Source organism: Prionailurus viverrinus, chromosome A2 (genome assembly GCF_022837055.1).
Source record: "Prionailurus viverrinus isolate Anna chromosome A2, UM_Priviv_1.0, whole genome shotgun sequence".
NCBI classification, from domain to species: Eukaryota; Metazoa; Chordata; class Mammalia; order Carnivora; family Felidae; genus Prionailurus; species Prionailurus viverrinus.
In genome coordinates, this window is record NC_062562.1 from 3,112,034 (window position 1) to 3,139,811 (window position 27,778).

General features: G+C 50.3%; 1 protein-coding gene across 3 annotated transcripts in view; it reads left to right on the top strand.

Annotated features, from left to right (window-relative positions):
• Nucleotides 1-200: 200 nt before the first annotated feature.
• Nucleotides 201-27,778, top strand: part of CATSPERD (cation channel sperm associated auxiliary subunit delta) — a 44,090-nt gene continuing 16,512 nt past the window's right edge. For 2 of the 3 annotated variants that reach the window (XM_047844394.1, XM_047844408.1), the window contains exons 1-14: nt 201-288; nt 2,465-2,519; nt 3,348-3,424; nt 7,678-7,750; nt 8,514-8,628; nt 12,404-12,471; nt 14,317-14,430; nt 17,945-18,028; nt 20,197-20,347; nt 21,223-21,318; nt 23,680-23,762; nt 25,228-25,404; nt 26,779-26,892; nt 27,660-27,749. In XM_047844394.1, the coding sequence (XP_047700350.1) occupies nt 215-288; nt 2,465-2,519; nt 3,348-3,424; nt 7,678-7,750; nt 8,514-8,628; nt 12,404-12,471; nt 14,317-14,430; nt 17,945-18,028; nt 20,197-20,347; nt 21,223-21,318; nt 23,680-23,762; nt 25,228-25,404; nt 26,779-26,892; nt 27,660-27,749 (1,371 nt within the window). In that variant the 5' untranslated portion in view covers nt 201-214. The remainder of the gene's footprint in view (nt 289-2,464; nt 2,520-3,347; nt 3,425-7,677; nt 7,751-8,513; nt 8,629-12,403; nt 12,472-14,316; nt 14,431-17,944; nt 18,029-20,196; nt 20,348-21,222; nt 21,319-23,679; nt 23,763-25,227; nt 25,405-26,778; nt 26,893-27,659; nt 27,750-27,778) is intronic. The other variant, XM_047844401.1, reaches the window with a different exon arrangement.

The window sequence follows — 27,778 nt, forward strand, 5'->3', positions numbered from 1 at the left end:
ACGCACGCTCCAACTGGAAAGAACGTGAGCGCCAGGGCGCTCACGTCCACGGGGGGCGGTTGAGGTGGGCGGCTCCGCGTTCCCTGGGAGACGAGGTGCGCCTGCGCTGGCGGCCGAGTGCGCAGGCGCAGGCTCCAGTCGGCGCCAGCCCAAACCGTGAGGCGACACGCAGCGGCGGTTGAGGTGCCTTCGCGCCGGCGGTTCTTGATACGAGATGCTGGTGTTGATGTTGGTGGCGGCGGCGACCTTGCGGCTCTGCTTGGTGGCCGGAGCTCGGCAGCTGTGCCGGTGGGGCTGCCCTCCCCGGGGAGGGGTGTTGCCCAGGGTCGGGGAGAGGGCCGGCTTGTCCTGGAGCGGAGGCTTCCCAGTTTCTGGTTCTAGGAATCGAACTTGGTGTTGCCCCTTCTTTCTCCCCAACTGCAGCCCTTCACCAAGTCCCTCCCCTGCCGCATCGAAGCTTGGGCCCGATTCCCACCCCTTCGGGCCACGTCCGCCGCCACCGCCCCAGGCCATGCGCTGCTTTCCCTCGCCCGCTCTGGCCGCAGGAGGGAATTGTAAACGAGTCTGATCTCGTCTTTCCCCTGCCCCGATTCTGTGGCACCCAGGATAAAGCCCAAGTTCCTTGCGCGGCCAGCGTTTTCCCGCATGATCTGGCCCAGGCTTTCCTCGACAGCAGCGCTGCTGACATTTGGGGGCCGTCCTGTACATTGTAAGATGTTGAGCAGCATCCCTGGCCCCCACCCACCACCGCCGGTAGCGAGCGCTTCCTTCCCCAGGCTTGACAAACAACCAAAAATGTCTCCAGCTACTGCCAAGCGTCCCCTGCAAATTTGAGAACCACTGATGTGGCCCCTGCCCACCCGCGAATCAGTGCTCCAGTCATCTCAAGTCAAACTCCGTCCAGCCTTGGGGACAGGGGAGTTGGTGTTTGCTACTGGTTCTGCCTGGCACACTTTTGCTTCCATGACTGGTTCCTCATTCTGATCCTGACTTAAATAGCACCTCTTTTTTTTTTTTTTAATGTTTATTTATTTTTGAGACACACACAGAGGATGAGCAAGGGAGGGGCAGAGAGAGAGGGAGACACCGAATCTGAAGCAGGCTCCAGGCTATGAGCTATCAACACAGAGCCCAACATGGGGCTGGAACTCCTGAACTGTGAGATCATGACCGGAGGGGAAGTTGGACGCTTAGCTGCCTGAGCTACCCGGGGGCACCCAGCACATCTTATTTAAAGCGCCCCCCCCCCCCACCGGTTTTTGCTATCAATCACTAACTTCTGTTACTGTTTTGACAAATTTTTTGTCTACTGCTGTCAGTAGAATATCAGCTCCATGAGGGTATGGAGTATTTATCTCACTCCTTACTCAGAACATGTTTAGATTTTGGTAAATAGCAGATCAGTGAATACTGTTTACAGGGTGCCACGGAGCTAGTCAGATGCTAAAGCCGAGTTCCTGCCCTCCGGCCAACCCTGCCTGGAGTAAGCTGTTCGGCAGGGCCCTGTCTGCCCATGGAATAGTAGATGTGAGCTTCTGGTGCGTGGCCTAACTTGACCTTTACAACAAAGTCCATGGGCTTAACGTTCTAATAATTCCTTAACGTTCTAATAATTTTTTTTAAGATTGTTTTTAAATATTTATTTTGGAGAGAGGGAGAGACAGTGCAAGCAGGGAGGGGCAGAGAGGAGGGAGACCCAGAAGTCAAAGCAGGCTCCAGGCTCTGAGCAGTCAGCACAGAGCCCGATGCGGGACTCGAACGCATGAACCGCAAGGTCATGACCTGAGCCAAAGTTGGAGACTTAACCGACTGAGCCACCCCAGAGCCCCCACCTTGTTTTATAGATGTGAAAACGGACCCAGCAAAATTAAAGACACACTTACCTAAAGACACAAAACCACCAAGTGAAAAGTAGAGGTCTCCAGCAAGTTTTACCGGTGGGATTTGTCTCCACACTTGAAAAGACGGGTTCTATCCAATTGTCCCATTTCGTCACCCTGGTTCTCCAAGTGTGGTCCTCGACCAGCAGCATCAGCATCACCTGGGAATTTGTTAGAATTCCCTGGATCTACTGAATCGGAGGTGGGGCCCAGCAGTCTGTGGTTTATCAAGCCTCCAGGTGGTTTTGGCACACGTCAAGATGCTGTACCAGCATTTTCCAGCCACCAGCACCATCTCCCTGCCCCTGGCCACAGCCAAAAAAAAACCCCAAAAACCTGGGAGTAGGAGTTCCTAATATGGGGTCTGCGAATGCGCCTTTATGAGCTCTTGGGAATTACGTCCCCATTTTTGTGTATACCTATGTCTGTGGGAGAGAAAGGCCCACGGTTGCACCAGATTTCCCAGGGGCTCCCGTGACCCTAAAGCATCAGGAACAGGTGCTTTAGAGTTAGCCAAGAGGTACCTTGGTAGGAGTCATGCCAAATAAAAATGACGGATGGCCTCTCTTGTCACTTACCTCTAGTATTCACACGGTGAGGACAGGAAAGGTGTTTCATGTGAGTCAGCAAATTCAAGGGGTATGTGGCTCCCACACTTCAGTCTCACTTTTCACTTCCAGAACTAACACTTCCTAGTGTTTCTTGGGTGTCAGTGTTGTGCCAGGCATAGAACACGATCTGATCCCCACCCCTGCGCTTTGAAGTAGAGATTCATCTTTCCCGTTTCACTAAAAAACGAGTTGAAAGAGACCAAGTAACATGAAGAAAGCCAGGAGGGGGAAGTGGGTTTAGAACTCAGATCACCTGAGTGTTTCTCCAGTTTCATTTAATTTGAACTCTGGAGTAACAGGAAGCAGACTCTTACTTTGCTTAAATAACGCGGTGCAAGAGGGCGCCTTTTTTTCACCCTCTGTGCCCTACGATGCACAAAGAATTAGTTCATCAGCTAAAGTGCGTTTCCGCCTGACATGGCATTATTTCAGAAGCGACGTCTGCATTTCTAAATCCTCTCCAAGTGCCTGCTTTCTACCTTGTTAGCTTTATAATTCCTCGTCCTCTGACCTCTCTGTCGAATAACTGATCGTATGTATTTAAGTAAGCGGTAACCTACATAAGGAATGAGATATGAATCATGAGCCTGTGAATCTCTTTTAACTTTATCTTGACCTAATTATAGATTCACGGCAAGTTGCAAATAGAGCACAGAGATGTCTCAGGTAGTACCCTTCACCCAGCTTCCCCTCCCCCACCGCATGACATCTGACGTAACCAGAGTGATATAAAAACAGGAAAATTACATCCACCTACCTCAATTCCGCCTTTACACTTTCAATGTTTTATATTTGGAAGTTGCTTTTCATCGGGTGCTTATTACTGATCTTCAGATTTGTGTGACTGTCTCTCTAGGACCGTCTGTATTTTTCATCGGGGACACCACGCTTGATTAAACATCCTTGCAAGAAAAACATAGCCCTGTATCTAGGGTAAGTGACCGTTTTATGTCCCGTTACCGTCCTTTCCATTAAAACGTGAGATCTGCCCTCATTCATTCATCCATTCATTCAACAAACGTTACGGAAGATGGCTCTCCGTCCTGTGTTGCTGGTTACTGGTCTGTAGGGAGCTCAGAGTTGGTGTAGGGGCCAAAGGAAGAGAGAGGAAAACACCGGCAGATAAACTAAAATAATGACAACACTGCGGTGCCTCCTGTCAGGGATCCTTGATATGATTAGTCGTCACGGGGGCCCGAGCACGCAAAGCAGTGGCAACACCGTGACGGCGTAGTCACTCGGGGGTCACAGGTCCAGCAGCCAGAGGTTCTGGTGAATCCGCTGGGAGAAGAGAAAGGGCGGTCGGAAAGCAGGAGACCTAGAGGCTGAGGAAGGCAGCAGCCAAGGAGGAGAGGGATGTCACGGAGAAGGCAGGGCACGTGGGTGGGGAAAACAGCCAACACAGCAGCGGGGCAGATGGGAGAGGAAGCAAGGACACAGAGGTCCAAGGTTGATGGCACTCTCTCCGGAAGCCAAGACAGACCGAAGAGAGAAGAAAGGTCACCAGAGAGAGAGAGGCTGCGTGGTGAGGGAGGCAGAGTCTGGACATGACCGCTGGTGGGAAGGCCTGGCCGAGGGGATGGCCACGGGAGGGGGGAGGGATGGGGCCAGGACCTGGGCCAAGTGAGGACTCAGCTACTCCTGATAAGATGTGAATTCTGTCCTTCCTTTAAAGTTGATCTGCCACTCGTGGCTATCTAAAGTTTCCATCAGCAGCTGAATGGATAAACACAGGGTGAGGCACCCACACACTGGAACGTTATTCAGCTTTAAAAAGGAAGGACAGGGGGCGCCTGGGTGGCGCAGTCGGTTGAGCGTCCGACTTCAGCCAGGTCACGATCTCGCGGTCCGTGAGTTCACGATCTCGCGAGATCTCGAGTGATCTCGCGTGAGTTCGAGCCCCGCGTCGGGCTCTGGGCTGATGGCTCGGAGCCTGGAGCCTGTTTCCGATCCTGTGTGTCCCTCTCTCTCTGTCCCTCCCCCGTTCATGCTCTGTCTCTCTGTGTCCCAAAAATAAATAAATGTTGAAAAAAAAATTTTTTTAAAAAGGAAGGACATTCTGGGGCACCCAGGTGGCTCAGTGGGTTGAGCCCCCGACTCTTGACTTCAGCTCAGGTCATGATCCCTGGGTTGTGGATTCAGTCCCCTGCATCGGGCTCCACACTGAGCGTGGAGCCTGTTTAGGATTCTCTCTCTCTCCCTCCGGCCCTTTCTCCAGCTCATGCGCACTCTCTCACTCGCTCTCAAATAAGAAATAAAAATAAAAAAGGGAAGGACATCCTGCCACCGTGTGGATGGACCCTGGGGTCACTGTGCACAGTGACAGAAGCCAGACACAGAAAGACACATCCTGCGTGACCCCACTCGTGAGGGGTCCCTAGAGGAGTCCCGTCCGCAGAGACAGAGAGTGGATGGTGGGAGCCAGGGGTGGGGCAGGGGCGGGGAATCAGTGCTTCATGGGGACAGAGTCTCAGTCTGGGGAGATGGAAGGTTCTGGAGACGGATGGCGGGGGCGGCTGCACGACAGTGTGACTGTGCTCGGTGCCACCAAACTGCACCCTAAAGAAATGATGATAATGGTCTATTTTATGTATATTTTATCACCATTAAAATAAGTTTGAAATACAGATTTTATATTGTGTGTATTGTACTGCCATTAAAAAATTTAAACAAAAAATTTAATTAATTAAAACTAAATACAGTGAAAAAGCCACAAACTATAACCACATTTCAAGCACTCAGTGTAGCTGGTGGCAACCGTGTCGGACAGCTTTCCATCATCATGTCTGCTTTAGAGCAGGAGTCACAAACTGTGGCCTCCCTGGCACATTCAGCCTGCCATCTGATTTTGCCGGGCTGGCAAGATAAGAATCGTCTTTACATTTTTATATGATTGGAAAAAAAATCAAAAGTAGAATCGTATTTTGTGATGTGAACTGATGTGAAATTCAAATTTTTTTTTTTTTTAATGTTTACTTACTTTCGAGAGACAGAGAGACAGAGCCGGGGAGGGGCAGAGAGAGAGGGATACACAGAATCTGAGCTGTCAGCACAGAGCCCGACACGGGGCTCGAAGCCACAAGCCGTGAGATCATGACCCAAGCCGAAGTCAGATGCTCAACCGACTGAGCCACCCAGGCGCCCCATGAGACATTCTAATGTTTAATAAAATTATGGAATGTCACGTTTTGCCTATAGTGCTGGTGAGGATGAGGGCAAACGTGGATGAGGCCAAAGTGGGTCCCCCTCCTGTGGGGGACAATTTGGCAGAATCTGTCAAAGTGGTCAGCACATGTTCTCATACACGACGATCCCGTTCCTTGCCAGTTAACCTAAAATTATAACTTGTTGATGTTCCTAGAGCATATGCTTCCTGAGACCTTTGGGTGGAGAACAGGAAGCTGAGAGGGGAGACAGCAGAAGGACACAAGTGAGGGGCTGAGGCTGTGGTCCAGAGAGAGACCTGGGAGGCAGCACTGGAGGGAGACAGGGTTAGGAGAACAGGACATGGAATCTAGTGGCTCAGAGGAGGAAGAGTCTTGGGGGTGGCTCCACCCAACAATCCATGATGTTCTTTTCTCCCCCAGTGTTTTATTGGTTTTGATGTCAGCTGGATACTTGCTGAAAGTATCTAACCCTGTAAAAGAAACAATATAAAGGTAAAAATAACAGAGAATCCTATCACTCTCATTCAACTATGTATTGGAGGTACCAGCCAATGCACTATGACAAGAGAAAAACGTGAAATACAAAACACATTAGAAAGAGACAACATTTTGCCAAATCCAAAGAACTAACCAGCAGCACTAACTGAGTACAGCAGGATGGCCAAATACAACACAGATATTAAAAACATCAACACCTCTCAGGGCACCTGCGTGGCTGCATCGGTTGAGCATCTGACTCTTGGTTTCAGCTCAGGTCGTGATTTCACGGTTTGTGGGTTTCAAGCCCCGTGTCAGGCTCTGTTCTGTCAGCACCAAGCCTGCTTGGGATTTCTCTCTCCCTCTCTCTCTGCCCCTCCCCTGTTCACATGTGAGCCTGTGCACTCACTTTCTCTTTATCTCAAAAAATAAACATTAAAAAAAAAATCAACACCTCTCTCGTAAACTAGCCATGAACACTCAAAAAAAGCAGTTATGAAAAGCATCATTCCCAGTGACAACAAAAACTTTAAAACACATAAGAATCAAGTCAGCAATTCCTTTCTGCCTAAAACCATAAAACTCTCCTGGAGGGGGCAGGAGAAAGAGCTCTGGATAAGGAAGCAATATACCATGTTCATGGATGGCCTTTCACTTCTTTCTTTCTTTCTTTTTTAGTTTATTTATTTTGAGAGAGAGAGAGAGTGCAGAGGAGGAGCACAGATAGAGGGAGAGAGAGAGAATTCCAAACAGGCTTTGCACTGTCAGCGCAGACCTCGATGCGGGGCTCAAACCCACAAACTGTGAGATCATGACCTAAATAAACCAAAATCAAGAGTCTGATGCTTAACCGACTGAGCCACCGAGGCACCCTGATGAATTTTCACTTAAAAGTTTTCCTGCCTGAGGGAACACATTGTTTCTTTCATACACACACATTCCTAGTCTGAAACCTTTTACTTCAGTGGGATTAGAATCATATAAATGGCAAAACTGAAGTTCATCCTGGGTAAGGCAAGTGTCACATATATAAAATATGTCATTTTTTTTAAATTTTTTTTTCAACGTTTATTTATTTTTTTTGGGACAGAGAGAGACAGAGCATGAACGGGGGAGGGGCAGAGAGAGAGGGAGACACAGAATCGGAAACAGGCTCCAGGCTCCGAGCCATCAGCCCAGAGCCTGACGTGGGGCTCGAACTCACGGACCGCGAGATCGTGACCTGGCTGAAGTCGGATGCCCAACCGACTGCGCCACCCAGGCGCCCCATATATATAATTTTATATTTGACATGGTCACACTTTTAAAATAATGTTATTTCAAGAATGCAAATATCCGGTCTATAGAAGTTTACTCATGCAAAAACAGATAGATAGATAGATAGATAGATAGATAAGATAGAACTTAAATGGTTCCTTGTTAAAAAAAAAAAGGGGGGGGGGTATTTTGCTTCAACAGAACATTTTTAGAGTGCCTATCTTTGTCTCTCTTCTTTTCTTGTATGAAATTGTCCTAATTTAACTCTTTTATTGTCTATTTCAGAAGACAAATTTTTTTCACAAGAGATAATTTCAAAAGTAGTCTCCTTCCACTTTCCCTCCCTACATCAATAAAGGTAGTTATCTTACTTAACCATCTGAAAGATTCCCAACATAAGTAACTCTTGGGGGGTGGCGGGAGGGGGGAGATACAGTTTGGAAATATCACACTAGTCTGTTTTTGTAAGCCTGGGGGCTTATATTACAATGTACCTCTTGAAAGACATTAAGAGCAATTTCTAAGCCAGAGGAAGGGTTGATTATTCTATTCTATTCTATTCTATTCTATTCTATTCTATTTATTCTATTCTATTCTATTCTATTCTTTTTCCTGAAAAAAAGAGACAATTCTGAAGAGAATTGTGGGAAGTGTGTGAGTTAAGGATAGATTACATACAGTAATCTTGGGCCCTCCCTTAATTGTCCTAAACCAAGACAGAAAAACCTTTACCCTCTCAGTAACTACCCTGAGAAATTCTACCACTGGCCCCTAGCCGAAGAAGGTTTTGCCATCAATTAAAATGCCAATATTTCTCTTATAAGCGACATGTTTATCATTTATGTTCATCGTTTGTTACTTACTCTTTAGGCTTTACCCTCAGAGAAAGTTTTGGTAAGGAAGAAGGGGATTAGAGAGAATTCAGGTATCCGAGGGCACCGAACACCAACTCCAACCGCCCAGTTTTGGCCCCGACCCCAGGATGTACTGTTCCCAGCACCTAGGAACCACACAGCTCTTGCTATAGCATGCATGTCTCTTAAATGCGCATCTAGATGTCTCACTTCCCGAATCCTCTCAAAAGATGCACTCACGGATCTCCTATGTGTCGTTATTTTTAGGTCGGCATACCGGAAGTAACATCGGCACACATCGCTGGCTCGGTGTTGCTGTTAGTAGTGGATCAAAAAGTCTATGTTTATGATTACGAAGCCAATTCCTGGAACGCATCTATAGGTATATGTGTGGCTTTCAAAAAAATTTTGTTGGCGATCATCCGAGAACAGGTTGTTGATTTTGGAAATACAAACAGTGCTGCTCCTTGGATGTCAGCCCCTGGACATCACCTTGTTCTTTAAAATTCAAATGAAAATTGGTTACACGGTGGGAACCTAGTGTTTCTGTCCAGGATCGTGGTCACGAGCCACAAAATCCTGCTCTGACTGGTTGGAGTCAATGAGGGACATCAACGGGAACTGCGTGGGAGTGGATGTCAGGAAGGATGGAGGAGGGCCGAGAATGGCTTGTACGCACTTGGTGACAAGCCTGGGTGATGGGAATCTTCAGTCCCACCTACTGCATGTTAGGGACAGAGAACAGGAGAGAAGGTAAGCCATATGAAGAGAGAGAAAGGAGAGAACCATCCCGTAGCATGCAAGGCGGCGAGGTCGAGAACGAAGACAAGGAAGGTACTATTCTTTGGAAAAGAAGGATGGTTGGGTACCCATTGAGATGAGAAAGAAAGAGGTCCATCAAGGTTTCTCAACCCTACTGCTGCTGACATTTAGGGCCAGGTCATTCTCTGGGGGGAGGGGGGCTGGCACCCTGGGCACTGTGGGGTGTAGGGCATCCCTGGCCCCACCCAGCCCATGTCAGGAGCGCCCCTCCACCGATGCATCCTGACGCCCCAAATGTCCCCAGACATCACCGAGTCCAGAGCCACCGGGCTGGTAGATCGCCATCTGGAAACTCGTTCATCTTTTGCTTCACTTGCGTTAGTTTGGCAAAAGATTGTGGGCCCCACGAGACGGAACCTGGCCCAGCCAGTGTGGTACCTGCCAGGTGTTTGCTGAGCCCTGGCCGGCGAGGGGCCTGCAGCCCTGAGAGGGACCGAGAAGCACAGCAGAAGAGCCACACCTTGGCTTGGCCTCTGTCTGACTTTTCTCGAGCGAGTTCCAGGGTGACCTCCGAGAACAAGGTGACCGAATACACGGATCCCGGGTACGTGGGGGCCGTGCGCAGGCGCGGTGTGGACTGTACGTAACCCCGAGTGGGGCTGCGAACCCGACGGTAGTTCCAGGCCACAGAAACTGCTCTGACCAGCCTTGGGCCCATCGATTTTCACATCCAAACCAAATACAGAGCTGCCTCCAGAACATGAGCCCATCCATTCTTTACAGCACTCACTGCCCGCAGCCAAACTGCCTCCTGGCCCTCCCCGCTTCCTCCCTCCCAACTCTCCCAGGCTGGCTCCCTCTAGCTCTGCAGCCCCCCACCTCCTCTTGCCGACCTTTGACCTTCGGTTCGGTTCTTTTCAATTTTAGCTTCATGCCTCTTTCTCCTTTGGCGGGAGGTGGTGCGGGGGAGGGAAGCATAAAATTCACATAAAAACTGGCCATTTCCAACCATCTTAAAGTGTACAAAGTACTCAGGCATTTAGAACATTCGCAATGTTGCACAACCATCACCTCTGTCTAGTTCCAGAACATTCCGTCACCCCCAGAAGAGACACTCCCCCATTAGCTGGCACCTCCCCCCCAGCCCCAGTCCCAGCCCCTGGCAGTCACGGTCCCCCTTCCTGTCTGTGGATGAGCCTGTGCTGGACGTTTCACACACATGGACTCACACCCCTTGTGGCTTTTTTGTATCTGGCTCCTTCCCCCAGCGTCGTGTGTTCGAGGTTCCTCCCCGTTTTAGCGGGTGTCACTGCCTCTCTCCTTTTTAAGGCTGAATAATGTTCCCCCGTGTGGATGAACCACTTTTGTTTATCCGTTCATCAGCCGGTGGACGTTCGGTTGGTTTTGTTCTCTTGGGTATTCGCGAATAGTGCTACGATGCACCTTTGTGTGTGAGTTTGTGTGTGGATGTAGGTTTTCAGTTCCCTGGGGTAATATAACCGAGGAGAGCAGGTGCCGGGCCATGTGGAAACTCCATGTTTTAATTTATTGAAGGAACCATAAGGGTTCCTCGTAACATAAGTAAGTCTGCTCTCCGTCCTTCCCCTTTTCTTCATAACTTTCTTTAATAGCATCCAAAGGGCTAACTCCCCACCCTGGCTCCCACCACCTACCTTCTGTCTCTGTGGACGAGACTCCCCTGGGATCATATAAGTGAACTCATACAGGATTTATCCTTTCGTGTCTGGCTTATTCTACTGAGCATCATGTCCCCAAGGCTCATCCATATTATAATAGGTGCCAGAATGTTCTATCTCTCTTTTTTAAGTTTATTTATTTATTTTGAGAGAGAGAAAGAAGGTATGAGTGTGGGAGGGGCAGAGAGAATCCCAAGCAGGCTCTGCACAGTCAGCACAGAGCCCAGTGCGGGGCTTAAACTCACAAACTGTGAGATCATGACCTGAGCTGAAGTCAGATGCATAATGGACTGAACCACCCTGGTGCCCCAGAATGTCCTGCCTTTTTAAGGCCGATTAATATTCCGCTGCGTGTATACGTGACGTTTCTGTTCACCCATTCATCTGCCGCTGGACCCTTGGGTTGCTTTCTCCATGTTTCAGTTATTGTGAATAATCCTGCCATGAAGCATGGGGATGCGTGTGCAAATATCTCTTTGTGTCTCTGCCTTCAGTTCCTCTGGGCATAGACCCAGAAGTGGGATTTCCAGAACTCTATTTGCAATTTTTTTGAGGCACCGTCACCCTGTTTTCCACGCCACAGGCACCAGCTTACATTCTCACCAACGGTGCACAAGGGTTCCAGTCACTCCCCACCCTCGCCAACGCTCGTTTGCTGTGTCTTCGATAATAACCATCCTGATGCGTGTGCGTGCTATCTCACCGTGGTCTTGCTTTGCATTTCCCTAATGATCAGGGATGTCGAGGGCACCTTTTCATGTCTTGTTGGCCACGTGTATATTTTCCTAGGAGCTGAAGCTTCTGCTTTTAAAATAGAATCCACAAGGGGCGCCTGGGGTGGCTCAGTCGGTTAAGCGTCCGGCTTCTGCTCGTCAGGATCTCACGGTTCATGAGTTCGAGCCCCGCGTCGTCGGGCTCTGTGCTGACAGCTCAGAGCCTGGAGCCTGCTTCGGATTCTGTGTCTCCCTCTCCCTGCCCCTCCCCAGCTTGTACTCTGTCTCTCTCTGTCTGCCTCTCAAAAATAAACATTTAGGGGCGCCTGGGTGGCTCAGTCGGTTAAGCGGCCGACTTCGGCTCAGGTCATGATCTCACGGTCAGTGAGTTCGAGCCACGCGTCGGGCTCTGGGCTGATGGCTCAGAGCCTGGAGCCTGTTTCCGATTCTGTGTCTCCCTCTCTCTGACCCTCCCCCGTTCATGCTCTGTCTCTCTCTGTCTCAAAAATAAATAAATGTTAAAAAAAAAATTTTTTTAATAAAAAAAAACAAAAAACAAAAATAAACATTTAAAATAATTAAAATAGAATCAATGAATGCCTCACCAAGAGAAAGGAGCCTTTCCTGCCATTTTGGCAGGGTCCTAAGAGTTCCTGCAAAGCCAGTGGTTCTCAGCTCTGACGGCTGTGTCCCTCGGGTGACACTTGCCATTGTCTGGAGATACTGCCCACAACCGAGAACGATCTGGCCCCAAGTGTCAGTAGGGTCAAGGCTGAGAAACCCCGCTCTACCCTTTTCCCTGGAAATTAGGGAACTCGTGTTTTTTATGATTTATATTTCTTTCTAAGTCGTCTCCATGCCCAACATGGGGCTCGAACCCACAACCCAAGACCAAGAGTCGCATGCTCTTACAACAGCCAGCCAGACGCCCCACAAACTCATGTTTTTGTTTTTTTTGTTTTTTTTAATGCTCTTTTCCTTTTAGGTATAGAACACCCTGTTTCACATATTTCTGGTGACAATTGTTGTTACAGCGGACATCCCTTTTGTGTGGTGAGTATACAGTGTGTAGCCTGTCCATTTTTACAGTGCTTTGAACACAGATAATTAAGAATGAAAATAAGGACAGAGTAAGCCATGAGAGCTGGCACATCAGGTCCCAGGATGGGCTTGGGCAATGTCTCTTCTGCCCGGTTCAGGAGAGGGATCCCCTGGCTGGCAGGAATATATCCACCTTTGTTCCCCCCCTTTTTTTTTAATGTTTATTTATTTATTTTGAGAGGGAAAGTGTGTGCACAAGTGAGAGCAGGGCAGAGAGAGAGAGAGAGCAGCCGAGAAAGAATCCCAACCTGGATCCCAACTGTGAGGAGAGCCCAATGTGGGGCTTGATCTCGTGAACCACAAGATCATGACCTGAGCCGACATCAAGAGTCGGATGCTCAACAGACTGAGCCGCCCAGGTGCCCCCTACTCACTCTCTCTCTCTCTCTCTCTCTCTCTTTTTTAAATAAGTTTCTTCCTTTTTTAAACTTGCTATTTTGAAATAATTACAGACCCTACAAGAAGTCCCGTGCCCCCTTTACCAATGGTTCTTCCAATGGTTCCATCTTATGTAACTACAGTATAAAACTAAAACTTGGGGGGCCCCTGAGGGGGCCTCTGGGGGGCTCAGTCAGTTAAGCATCCAATTTCAGCGCAGGTCATGATCTCACAGTTCGTGGGTTGGAGCCCCACATCAGGCTCTGTGCTGACAGCTCAGAGCCCAGAGTCATGCTTCAGATTCTGTGTCTCCCTCTTTCTCCCTGCCCTTCCGCCATTCATGCTCTGTCTTCTGTCTCCGTCTCTCTCAAAAATAAACAAACGTTAAAAAAAATACTAAAAACTAAAACTGGGAAAGCGACATGGAAATAACACGTGTGTCTGGTTCTATGCCATGTTTGAAGTCACACGTGTGAAGTCCCAGAACTGCCACTACCCTCAAGATACTACGCTGTTCCATCACCCCAAAGCTCTCCATACATCCCTGCCCCACTGTCCCCAACCCCTGACAAACACTAAGCTGTTCTCCTTCGCTATAACCTCATCATTCCAAGAGTGTTCTATACATGGGATCGTACGACATGTGACTCTGGGGACCAGCTCTTCTCGGCAGAATGCTCCGGAAACTCGTATTGAACCCACTCTGCTTCATTGTTGAGTAATACTCCATGGAGTGAACTTGGTTGTTTCCATTTTGGGGGTTATTACGAACAAAGCTGCCATGAAGGTTTCATTCTTGTACGCACAGAAGTTTTCATCTCTAGGATAAACACCCAGCAGTGTGATCACTGACATCTATCTCCTTTTTTCTCCCCCCCATGGAGATATAATTGAGATACAACAATGTGTCAATTTAAGGTGCACAGTGTATTGATTTGATACACGTATAGGTGGCAGTAAATGCCATCATAGCATTCACTAACACCTCCATCACACGATTACCCTTTTTGGTGTGTGGTGAGAACAATTAAGATCTAGTCTTTTAACAACTCTGAAATTGGTAATACATATTGTTGCCTGCCATCGCTATGCTGTGCATTAGACTCTCTAGAACGTATGTGTCTGTCAGTTGCAAGCTCTACCCTTTCTCTGCTTTTAAAGAGACTGTTTTATGGGGCACCTGGGTGGCTCAGTCTGTTAAGCGTCTGACTCGATTTCGGCTTAGTTCATGACCTCAGGGTTTGTAAGTCTGAGCCCCGTGTGGGGCTCTGTGCTGACAGCACTCAGCCTGCTTGGGATCCTCTCCCTCTCTCTGCCCCTCCCCTGCTTGCTCTCTCTCTCTCTCTTTCTCAAAATAAACAAACATTTAAAAAATTTAGGAAAAAAAGTAAAGAGACTTCTATGTGTCTGTTCTTCCAGGATATAAGTAATTCCGTGTTTGCTTATTTGCATGGAGATCAGATATCTCAGACCCATGTGTATTTCTCAAACACCCGGGGATACACATTTCAGAAGTTTGCCTACGAAAGACAGGTATGTTCAATTTGGTAAGAACATGAACAGCAAAATCAACAAGTAGATATTTACCTCCTGCATGGTGGGGGTAATCAGCAGTCGCTGGGTGGCCAAGGGCTTTTCTCTCTTTAAAGAGTCCAACTGGCTGAGAGGGTAGGGGAAATTCAAGGTCCAAGAAGCTGGCTAGGGAGACTAGGGAGTTAGGAAAGGATACAAAAGGTGTTAGGTCATAGGACACTGTGGTAAAGCCACAGTAAAGGCTGCACAATAATTATGGCCCTTAACCCCAGGCCCATCCAAAGATCCGTACCATCAGGTAACATCATCATCCCAATTATACAGACGAGAGAACTGTCCTGGGTCGAATATACGCCCCACCCTCCCCAAATTAGGTTCATCCAGAACCCCAGAGACCTCGGAGTGTAACCTTACTTGGCAACAGGGTCTTTGCAGATTTAGTTAGTCAAGATGCGGTCACACTGGACCAGGGTGGGTCCTGGTATCTTGTGAGAAAAGGAGAGGACACGAGGAGACCCGCACGGAGAAGAGGCCATGTGAAGACGCAGGGAGACCCTGCAGGGGTGCGGCTACAAGCCAAGGGATGCCGAGGGTTACTGGCCACCACCAGGAGCTGGAAGAGAGGTGTGGCGTGGCTTCTTCCCCAGCCTCGGCAGGAGCCGGCTCTGCCAACACCAGACTTCTGGCTTCCACAAAGGTGACGGTAAATTTCCGTGGGTTTAAGCCATCGAGCACATGGCAGCCCCAGGAAACCAATAGAGGAGTGCAGGGCAGGGCTGGGGTCCCAACAGCTGAGTGGACAGGCTGCTGGGGTAGCCCAGGGGATGAGGAGGTTTTGTTCTGATGCAGAGAATGGCCTCACCCCCAAACACTCGGGAAGTATGTGCAAAGGAAGGAAGAAAGAGTCTACTCTGCTCACAAACTCTGTGTCCCAAACGCTCTTTCTCTGCCCTGCCCAGGAGGCCCAAGGGAGCCTAGAACCCAACCGACTACACACTTTCATCCGAAAGTAAGCCTAGAAGGACTCAGGGTTAACATGCGTGATTCGCTGAAAACTGTCATCACTAGAAACACCGAAAGGTAGATAGGTAGTAGATGATGGATAGATAGATAGATAGATAGAGATAATAGATGACAGATAATAGTTGGATGATAGATAATATAGATAGATGATAGATAATAGATAGGTGATAGATGATAGATGATCGAGAGATCCATAGACAGGTGATAGGTAATAGATGATAGATAGATACATAGATACATAGATATAGATAGATGATAGATACATAGATGATAGATAGCTAGATATAGACAGATAGATGATGATAGATAGATAATAGATAATAAACAGATGATAGATAGATAATAGTTGGGTGATAGATAATATAGATAGATGATAGATAATAGATAATAGATGATAAAGTGATAGATAATAGATAGGTAGATGATAGATGATAGATAGACAGACAGACAGACCGATAATAGGAATTGGCTCACATGGTTATGCGGGCAGAGAAGCCCCCACAGTCTGCCATCCGTGAGCTGGAGAACCAGGAAGGCCGGTTGTGCTGTTCAGTCTGAAGACAAAGGCCCGAGAACCAAAACTCAGCAATTCCCAGCGTCTGAAGGCCCAAGAACCAAAAACTCTGGTGTCCAAGGGCAGGAGAAGATGGACATCCCAGCTCGAGAAGAGAGAAAAATTCACCCTTCCTCCCCCTCTTTGTTCCACGTTAGGCCCCCGACAGATTGGGTGATGCCCACCCAGACTGGTGAGAGTGGCCTTCTTTGTTGGGTCTACTGAATTGAATGCTAATCTCTTCCAGAATCACCCTCACAGACACACCCAGAGATAATGTTTTACCAGCTCCCTGGGCATTCCTTAGCCCCGTCCAGCTGACACATACAACGAACCAACACGAGTCCACCCCTGGTCAGCTGGGCATCCATACACATCTCCGTACTTCATCTCCAAATAAAGACACTGACAAGGTCGTCATTCTGCCCAACACAATACAACTATCCTAAGTACAACCAAAAACGCGCTCCTCCCCTCCCCAGGGGAGAAGGTCAAGTTCTAGGTGATGTTTACTCTTCTCCGCGATGTCCCCTTCACTCAAACACCAATTATTAATACAGTAGTCTTCCTGCTGTGTGTGCGCGCATGCGTGCATGTGTGGTTATTGTTATTTTTGTCCCGAAGGGCTGAGATTCCAAGCAATCGTGATTCATCCCCTTGGGGTTCTGCCAGCAGGGAAGGACTCGGCGTGTCTGGTGGGGAGCTGATGGGCAACTCCTGCCAGTTGGGATGGATTGACTGCCTGCTTTGGTCAGCTTGGGCTACCACAACAGACCCCACAGACTGGGTGACTCAAGCAACAGACATTTATTTCTCCTAGTTCTAGAGGCTGCAAAGTCCAAGATCGAGACACTGGCAGATTCAGCCCTTGGTGAGGGCTCTCTTCCTGGCTCACAGATGGCCACCTTCTTACTGTGTCCTCACACAGAGAAGAGAGAACACTCTAGTGTTTCTTACGAGGAAGCTAACCCCATCATCAGGGCTCTACTCTTATGACCTCATCTAAACCTAATTACCTACCCGAGGCCCCACCTCCAAGGACTATCCCATCGGGGTTGCTGGTTTGAATGTTTGTGTCCCTCCCCCCAAAATGTATGTGCTAGCATTCTAGTGCTTTATGTGATGGTATGAGGAGGTGGGCCTTTGGGAGCATTTAGATCATGAGGGTGGAGTCCCCATGATTGGGATTAGTGCCCTTATAAAAGAGGAGACCACAGAGAGCTTGCTAGCCTCCTTCTGCCATGTGAGGACACAGCAAGAAGACTGTAACCCAGAAGGGCCTTCACGTGACCCATGCTGGCACCTTGACCTCAGATTTGCAGCCTTCACAACTGTGAGCAATAAACTTCTGTTGTTTATAAGCTACCGCGTGGCATTTTGGCCAAAATGCACTAAGCAGCCAAACTGTCCATTAGCAGCCAAAATGGACTAAGACGGGGGGTTATGACTTTAACATACGAATTTGGTGGGGGGACACAATTCAGTTCATGGCACTGTCTATATTAGAAAATTCCCCTTAATAACTTAAGAGGCTTAAATAAAATAATAGTCTTTCTCTCTCTTACCTGGAGAGGTCTGGAGCCAGCCAGCTGTGTTGTCCCATTGCCCCTAGGTTAGGGCCCTTGGGTGACCTCATGCCTCCACTTGGCTTCCAGACACTTTGCTGACCAACCAGAAATCAGGCATGAGGAACCAAGGCAGGAGGGAATGATTTAAGCAAGCATCTGGTAATCTGGGTCACACCACTTCCCCCAGCACCCCCCAAACAAGGCTGCCTTCATTCAAGTTTCTGTCCTACATGCTACATTTCCCTAGAGGGGAAATAGACCAGAACAAAATAGACTTTCCTTCATTTTAGCTTATTAGGTAATCTGGAGTTAAAATCAAACACATGTTAATGATTTCTTTATATGTTGTATGTTTCTGTTTGTTTCACAGGCAGAACTAGCCGGGTCTTTGGGTGGGGTCTTCTATTTTCACTCCTTGTCACAGGTTGGGCTGCTTCTTATTGACCAAGGGAAGGTGAGTAGCTTTGGACGGGGATGAAAGACTTAACTGACCTTTGCCCTAAGCCAGGTTTTCGATAAAACTCACACACTTGGATTTTCATGTCTGAAATCCATCTAGCTTTTCATTTACCTGCCTATCCATGTATCCATCTACCTATCCATCCATCCATCCATCCATCCATCCATCCACCTATCCTGCCTACTTATCCATCCATCCCTTCATCCACCCACCCATCCATCCATCCCTCCATCCATCCATCCATCCATCCATTTACCTACTTTTCCATCCGTCCATCCATCCATCCATCCATCCATCCATCCACCTATCCTGCCTACTTATCCATCCATCCCTTCATCCATCCACCCATCCCTTCATCCATCTACCCATCCATCCATCCCACTATCCCTCTACTCATCCATCCCTCCCTCCCTCCATCCATCCATCCATCCATCCATTTACCTACTTATCCATCCATCCGTCCATCCATCCATCCATCCATCCATCCACCTACCCATCCATCCCTCCATCCATCCATCCATTTACCTACTTGTCCATCCATTCATCCACCCACCACTCCACCTACCTACTCAGCCGTTCATCCATCCATTTGCCTACCTATGCATCCATCTACCCACCTACCCACTCACACACCCACCACCCATCTCCCCCCGCATTCATTTGTCCACTCCGTCATGCACTTGGCAGTATTTAAGTGGTATCCAGGAGGTGCTAAGCACTGTGCTGAACACTAGGGATACAATACAAGGTGTGGTGCATGTGTCACTGACCGTGCAAAAGATCGTCTTAAATGTTTCATGTTGAACTATTGGCTAAAGATTATTTTCATGTGTATTCAGAAACTTGGCATATGAAACAGATATCACAGATACCCTGTAGAATAAGACTGGAAAGTGCATTTGAAGAAAAAAATATTAAGTCAGAAAAAGATTGGGTACAGTCAGTATCCAGGCATTTCAGATACTGTAAGTGGGATGTACAGCTCTGTGGTTCAGGGGAGCCCTGCTGTGAGGAAGCTTCCAGAATTTGGGCTGACCTCCGTGGCTGAAAGCCCCTCACCCCCTGATCAGGTGCGTGGTCCCGTCCCCACGTGAGTGCCCTCATTAGCATAAGGTTCCCTGGGCCGTGCGTCGCTCTGGAGTGAGTGCGGTGGTGTCCACGTGGTTACCACCGGCGCACGATTTCTCAGGCCTGCCTACCCATAATCCCAGAGGCTTTGGCTGGCAGGCGTCTACACTGGGGGGTTTGCTCGCTGCACATTTGCATTCCTCGCCAGTGGGCCCTTGACCCTAGGTCTCTGTCTGTAGTCCAGCTGAAGTCTGTTGAGGTGCCTTGACCACAGCCTCCTTAAGGAGAAGGAAGAAACCAGCAGGGCACATCTCTCTGCTTGGTACTCAGTACTCAGTACTCAGTGCTCAGTGGTTTTCCGCTCCCGGCTTCCCTTCCCCCCGGCCCCTGAGTGCCTGAAACTTTAGGAGCCTTTGGTTTGGGGCTCCCTCTGCAGCGAGGGGAGCCCCTCGCCTGACCCCACGGCCCTCAACATGGGGGAGGGGTGGCCGGGAGCTCCGCGCGGTCTCTGGCCTCCCGTCAGCGATTCAAGTCTGACCTCCTTCGTGTCTGCCATGTTGTCTTAGTTGGCTCCCCTGCCATCCGGCAGCCCAGCCCGGGGACAGGGGACCGGAGCCAGCCGGCGTATTACACGGGGGGCCTGGGTGGGGCCCGATGCGCGCTCACAGGCCCAGTGGGTCATGCAGACGGGCCCGGCCCCCGTGTCCTCAAGGTGGGGGCACTGGGGGCCGCATGCCATCCATCCTGCCCTGAGCGCTGTGTCTCTGGCAGCCCAGAGGGAGAGGGCAGGGCTCCTCCGCCTCGGCCCTGTGTGCCCTGTGGCGGGAATAGTTGTTTGGGGCCATCCCAGGCGCTGTGGGTGTGGAACAGCAACCCCCGCCTCGTCCACTCCACGCCAGGTGCTCCCCCAGTCCCAACTGCCCCGCACGTCCCAGACATCGCCCAGTGTCCCCTGGGGGCAGGGCCGCCCCAATGAGAACCACTGGCCCCGATAATAAGGCTTGAAGGAAGCCCCGGTGACCAAGCTTGCGGACGCCCTCGACCCAGTGACTCCTTCTGTCACCCCCCGGGATTCAGCGATCTCTTTCTCTCAGGCTATGTTCAGCTACTCAGAACACCCCCTGAACCGCAGTTTGGGGCTGCCCTTTGACTACAACGGGACCCTTGACATCCTCATCACCCCGGGCCAGAAAGGCATTCTGATCTTCTGGTTTGAGAAGAGCCTGTTGGTTTCTGGAAACGCAGGTGAGCGAGGCCCAGGCTTGGGGCCGCCCTCGGTGTCCCCACGGTGTCCCCTCGGGTGGGGAAAGCACAGCGGGTTTTTCTCTCCCTTGGCTTGAGCAGACTGGGACCAACCCATTCCCACTGTGAGCCCTCACTGTGTCCAGCACCCCACCACACCCCATTTCCTGCCTCCTCTAGTCTTTAGGGCCATGCGGGCAGGTTCTGAAAGTCACCCCTCACCCCAGTCACCTATGACAACCCTGGTCTTCCAACCAGGAACCACGGGTTCACGACTCTGGGACGTGGCTCAGGGCTTCCCCTGGCCGGGAAAAGTCACCGCACCTCCGGCTGGCCTGCTACATGAGTCCCAGCCCGCCAGCCAGCATGAGACAGGGAGCAGAAGGCAGCCCCACCCCGGGAAGGCGTACTGTCAGGGCCCCCCGGGCACAATGTGGCTGCAGGGGCACCTACAATCGCAGCCCGCTTCACAGCACCAGTCAGGCCGCCTGAACACCGTTGTCCTCCCCCCACCCCCGCCCCAGCCCCACCCCACGCAAGGAAAGGGCTCAGGGCTGACTGGTCCATTCGGGGTGCTCATTCCAGGAAGGAAGCTCTGATTCCATGTTACCCATATAGTAAAAGGCATTCCAGGGCATTCACGCCTCCCGCAGTGAGAAAAGCAGTTCTCCGGAACCCTGCAGCCGGCGCCCGGCGTTCCTGTCCCACCCAGGCTTGCTTTGCTCAAACCCAAGCGCATTCTGTGCGACGCTCCACGGCGGTGCGGCCCCGGGCCGTGTTTGCCTCCATTCCGTTACCCCTTGAGTCGCTAACCAAGGGCTGGGGTGGGCGGGCGGCGGGGGTCCCTTTCCTCATGATCCTGCCCTGTCGTCTCATAGGTCAGCTCGTTTACCCTGTCCCCATGGACGAAGAACCCCGCATCTCGTATTCTTCCGTTTCGGAAGCCAACGTCACCATCCACAACATCGCTGCCAGTGCGTGGCCAGCCTACGGGTAGCTTTCTAGAAGGTGCCCTATACTGGGCTTGTTCGCCGCCGACCCCGCTAGATCCAGTCTGGCCCAAACCAAACCACAGTGTGATCATCGCACGTTCGAGAGCAGCTCCTGCCATAAACTATTGTGCCTTTTCACCACGATGGACCGTTCATCGGGTGCTCGCTTCCTAAGGCCGCTACCACAAATGCCCACAAACCGGGGAAGAAGGGTGGGGGGAGAGTTCTAGAGGCCGGAAAGGTCTGACATCAACATGTGGGCTGGCCCGTGCTCCCCGCAGAGGCTCTAGGACAGGATGTGCCCCAGGCCTGTCTCTCTGGGTTGTAGACGGTCCTTGTCCCCTATGTCTGCACACTGTGCCCCCTACTGGGCATGTCTCCATGTCCATATTTCCCCTTTAAAAAAAAATAAATAATGTTTTTTTGAGGGGGGGGGTGGAGCAAGGCAGAGAAAGAGGGAGACACAGAATCAGAAGCAGAGACACAGAATCTGAGCTGTCAACACAGAGCCCAACGCGGGTCTCGAACCCACGAACTGAGAGATCATGACCTGAACCAAAGTTGGACACTCAACGGACTGAGCCTCCCAGGCGCCCCATGTTTCCCCTTTTTATAAGGATGCCAGTCATATTGGATTAGGACCCACCCTGATGACCTCACTGGGACTTGATCACGTCTGGAAAGACCTGATCTCCAAATACAGTCACCTGCTGAGGTCCAGGGGGTTAGGACCCCAATCTGTCTTTTTTGGAGGGGACACGTTTCAACCCCCACCAGCTGGCATCCCCAGGATTTCTTTGCAACCAAGTCATTGTCCTGGTGCTGTCTAAAAGATGACATTCGCCCGAGTAATTCTCCTCACACGGTTCGTGGGTTGGAAAGGCAAATAGCAGAGTAAACCGGGCGAAGGGGGCCGTCGCTTGAGTTTTAAGTCACTATTTCCCTCTGTTTGCTGATCGTTGCATTACATCCTACTATCTATGTCCCTATATCTATTTAAAATTAACTCATAATTATAGAAATCCATGATACAGCATTTCCTTAAAATTAAACCAGTGGTGCATATGGTCCCTTAGAGGAATTTTTCTTAACATTACAAATACAATTAATTCCTGCATACCTGAAAACTTCTACCTGTTGTACAGCCAAGTCCCCGTTTCGTCAACCTGGGGACACTCGGCGGTGTCTGGGGACATGCGTGGTTGTCTCATCGGGGGGCGTGCTCCTAGTATCTACTGGGTAGAGGCCAGGGACGCTGCTTAACATCCTATAGTGCCAGGACGCACCCCACCCCCACCCCCAAACTACCGCAAAGAAGGATCTGGTCCCTAACCTCACTAGCGCCAAGGTCGAGAAACCCTCAGTACATTAATTCACTCCCCGCTCCTCAAACACACCTCCACTTTTCTATATCAGAGGCTTTCCCCAAGGTTCAGCTTAAGCCTCACTTTTTCTGAAAGCTCCCTTGTCTTCTTTTTTTAAGAATAAAAATACACATCCGGTCATGTTGACCCTTTCAGAAAACCTTTTAGTGCTCTCCTGTGTTCCTTGGAACTCTGTGTCTGCGAAAGACCAGAAACAACCTCCAGGCCCACCCGTGGAGGACCGGTTCGTTCAGTCACGGAAGAAAACAATTTTTGTTTAGCATCCGACTCTGGGTTTCTGCTCAGGTCATGATCTCAACGGTTCGTGAGTTCGAGCCCCCCATCAGGCTTGGCACTGAGGGCTCAGAGCCTTCTTGGGACTCTCTGTCTCCCTCCCTCTCGCCTACCCTCCTGCTCATTCTCTCTCTCTCTCTCTCTCTCTCTCAAGATCAACAAACTTCAAAAAAAAAAAAAAAAACAGTTTTCTTAGAATGCAATCACGTCCGGTCATTTACAACTGGTCTGTAGCTGCTGTCACAGAGCTGAATACTTATAACAAAGCACCTGACCAGCAAAGCAGAAAACATTGCCATCTGGCCTTTTTTAAAAAAAAAAAATTTTTAACGTTTATTATTTTTGAGACAGAGAGAGACAGAGCATGAGTGGGGGAGGGGCAGAGAGAGACGAGACACAGAATCCGAAGCAGGATCCAGGCTCTGGGCCGTCAGCCCAGAGCCCGACACGGGGCTCGAACTCACAGACCATGAGATCGTGACCTGATCTGAAGTCAGATGCTTAACCAACCAAGCCACCCAGGCACCCCTGCCATCTGGCCTTTTACAAAAGAAGTTGCTGACCCCTGGTCTATATGATGGAATCGGGGGTAATTGTTTTTTCACAACTTGTTAGATTGTTACAGTTTTGTCCACGGAAACAGCCCTCATTTCCATTTTGTTCTGTCTTGTTTCTTTTCTCCTAGATCAGAATGAACTGGCAGTCTTAACTCGGGAGAACAGTTTGTATTATGGCAGCCTCGGAATCCTGCCAAGTTCTCTAATCAAAGTAGGTACAATCAAAGTGCTGTTTATCGCCGTGTCGGTTAGGAATTACGGTCTCTCTCTCAAGCTGCTGATCCTTTCCCTGAAGGCGGGAAATCACTCTAGTTATGAGAATAATACTGGTATTTTAATAACAACGGCAATCTTTTAATGATTTTAATTAATATGGGATTTGCGGCCACAGCAGCTAAAACTTACTGGGCGTTCAGGATATAGTAGGTGCTGGTCTGAGAGGTTTCCCTCTGTTAACCCCATTTATTTTTTTTTTTAATTTTTTTTTTCAACGTTTATTTATTTTCGGGACAGAGAGAGACAGAGCATGAACGGGGGAGGGGCAGAGAGAGAGGGAGACACAGAATCGGAAACAGGCTCCAGGCTCTGAGCCATCAGCCCAGAGCCCGACGCGGGGCTCGAACTCACGGACCACGAGATCGTGACCTGGCTGAAGTCGGACGCTTAACCGACTGCGCCACCCTGGTGCCCCTGTTAACCCCATTTAATCCCGACCATTGTTTTAGAAGTACAACCTCGGGGGCACCTGGGGGGCTTGGTTGGCGGACCATGTGACTCTTGATCTTGGGCTGTGAGTTCGAGCCCCACGTTGAGGGTAGAGATAACTAAAAAAGAAATAAACAAATAATCGCAAAAAAAAAAAAAAAAGAAGAAGAAGAAGTCGAAGAACCTTATATTGTCCCCATTGGACAGACAGAAAAACTGAGTCACAGAGAGACCGGAAGCGGTGATGCCAGAGTTATTTCACATCTCCTTTTACGTCATGCCTGTCTAATTTTATTTCACTCTCACAAAACCCCAGGAAGGAGATAATATCGTCCAACTTTTACAAGAGAGGAAAACTGAAGTTCAGATTTCTCTCTTTCCTAAGGCCCCGTAACTCATCAGCAGCTAAGCCAGAAAGAAACGTGAGGACTGTTAAAGTTAATTTATTTTTGAGAGAGAAAGTGAACGTAGGAGGAGCAGACAGAGAGGGAAAGAGAGGGAGAAGGAGGGAGGGAGGGAGGGAGAGAGAGAGAGAGAGAGAGAGAGAGAATCCCAAGCAGGCTACATGCTGTCAGCACAGAGCCTGATATGGGGCTCGAACTCACAAACTGTGAGATTATGACCTGAGTCAAAACCAAGAGTCGGACACTTAACCGATTGAGCCACCCAGGACCCCGTCACACTGACACATTCTTGACAACCACGGCATTTTCTGGGGGAGGGTCATTAGCTTCCGTCCGACTTTCCAGAGCGGTCCGCGGGACCTGTGGATAAGTCTAGAATTATTTCCTGTGTATCCTCTCTGCTGAGGAAATACGGAGCTTCCATCATTAATCACCAAGGAATGAATGAAGCGTACTGATGACTTTATCTGGTCTTCCTTCTAAATTTAAACCTGAATCGTGAGATAAAATTTACATCCTCAAAAAACACCTAGAACGATCCGATCTCCCAAGTTGCTTTTCTCTTAGTTTTCAGGCCAAAACATCTGGTCCCAAGAGGCAGCCGTGATGTTCACTGATGTGGGGCAAGTGGAAATACTGACCCCGCTCCCCGATCCGATGTTTCCAGCTTTTGATTTCCAGAGGTGCCCTATGAACGTTCAGGAGATTCTCATGGATCCCCAACTCCAAGTTGACGTTTGCAAAGTATGTGATCGTAACTGTTTAGATCAATGTTCCAGGCACCCTTTCTTTTTTTTTTTTTTTTTTAACACTTATTTTTGAGAGAGAGAGAGAGACAGAGACAGAGAGAGAGAACATGGGGCAGGGGCAGAGAGAGAGGGAGACACAGAATCTGAAGCAGGCTCCGTGCTGAGAGCAGAGAGCCCGATGCAGGACTTGAACCCATGAACTGTGAGATCGTGACCGGAGCCAAAGTCGGCCACTTAACCGACCGAGCCACCCAGGCGCCCCTAGGGTGTCCATTTCCAAATGGCCTTTGGATCCACGGCATTTAGCGATATGGGAAGCAACTACTGAGTGTATCGATCTATGAAAATATCCTCTTATGAAATGATGGTGCTAGGAGACGGGAGTGATTTTTTTCTTCTTTCCTCTACTTGCCACAATAAACTATCAGTCCAGTCCCCAACCATGGGGATTTTCTTGTGGGCCCTTGAACTCTTCTGGGGAAAAAGGCTGTGCCATTAGCAAGTAGTTTTCCCAAATCCCACCCCCACCAAAAGCCCCACCCAAACCAGCAACTACACAGTGTAACAAAAACCCACGAGTGACAGGGCGCCTGGCTGGCTCAGTCGGTTAAGCGTCTGACTTCGGCTCAGGTCACGATCTCACAGTCCGTGGGTTTGAGCCCCGCGTCAGGCTCTGTGCCGACATCTCGGAGCCTGGAGCCTGCTTCCGATTCTGTGCCTCCCCCTCTCTCTGCCCTTCCCCTGCTCACGCTTTGTCTCTCTCTGTCTCCCAAAAATAAATAAATATTAAAAAAAAAAAAAAAAGCAAAACGCAAAAATCCCCCGGATGAAAGCTGGGCAGCAAAGACAAATCACACAGTATTAGATAATAAGCCAAAGTGTAATAACCCAAACCTGACAGACCCATCCTCCAACGCCCACCTGCACCAGGAAAATCCAGACTGTGAGAATCTACGGGTCCAGCAGCCGGGGGGGGGGGGGGGGGGGGCTTCAGAGATGAAGAGACACGAAGAGGGCGGGGTGAAGGGAGAGCCTGTGGATTGCAAGGGGCTTAGAAGAATGTTTGAAAACGGGCCGGACCAAGTTACACCACCTAGGGATGCGCACTTGGCAAAGAAGCAACTATGGCAAAAATCAGGTGTGCCGGGGGTGGGGGGTGGGGGGTGGGGAGACTTCTAGAAAGAGGAGGCTTGTCTGCAATGGGGTGGGCCGCGAGGCTCTACGGAGGGGGGGGGGCGGCTGCAGGATCCGGCAGGGAAGACAGTGGCGCGCATGAAAGACTAGGAGGTTCCATCCCCAGGGGAGACCGCTGCCTGCCCGCCCCCGCGCATCTGATGCGACGGATTGATTTGGCAGCGTTTCTGCCCAGGTAGAGCTTCTGCAAGGAGAATTTGACAACAGGATGTACAGCATCGACATGAACAGCAAACTGCAGCTCACAGCGCTCATGATTCCGCGGCCAGGCAGGTCACCGGTCCCACTGGTAAGGCCACCTCCTCCTGACGCCACCCCGTGCTTCTGGTACTTGGGGTCCCCCCAGCGTCGCAGGCCCTGCGAGTCCCCTGGCACCGCCGGGGAGAGCCCTCACCCGTGACGCTGTGGAGAAACGGCCTCCGCCCGGCTGGCCTCCTTCCCGGGGGCCTCCGTGCCTCCTTCTCCATCCTGCTTCTGGGCTGTTCTATGCTTCCCACTCCTCTTCCTCTTAGCCCAGCCGGACCCCGCTTCTGTGCTTCTGGCCAGCAGCCCCGACTCCCGCCTCCCTTCACAGGGCGGGAGGTGCTCAAGAGACAGTGGGGGTCTCCAGACCTGAAACCGAAGTGGCCAAGCCCAGACTCTCGGGGGGAGGGTGCGGATTAATGTAAGGCCATGGGGTGAAGTCCAGCCAGGGGAGGCCAGGCTGGCTCCGGCTCTTATCTCAGGCTCTCCCCTCGGCCTCCTGCTCAGGACGGGCCTCCTTGGGGATCCTCCGGGCAGGGGGGGGGCGGTGCAGACCCACCAGCAGGGACGGGTCTGGGTCCCACAGCTCCAAGCTGTCTGCAGTGCGGGGGCTCAGAGGCCACACTGGGGGGTAGACGAGGTGGGGCGGGGGCATGCGGATCGGAGGGGCGGCTGCCTTTGCAGAGCAAGCTCGGTTTTTAGTGTGAAGGGGCACAGGGGTCCCCTGTGGTGAGATCCCAGTGGCGCCCTCTTGTGTCCCCCGGCCCCAGTAAATGGTGTGCGTCTCCTTCCCCACCCCCCACCCCCCACCAGGCAATGGTGAGCAACCCCCACTCCCTGGGGCTGCAGGTGGCCATCTACGAGGATGGCTACACCTATGACGGAAACACCAAGCACAGACTGGTGAGTGGCGCCCCCGCCCCAGGCCCAGG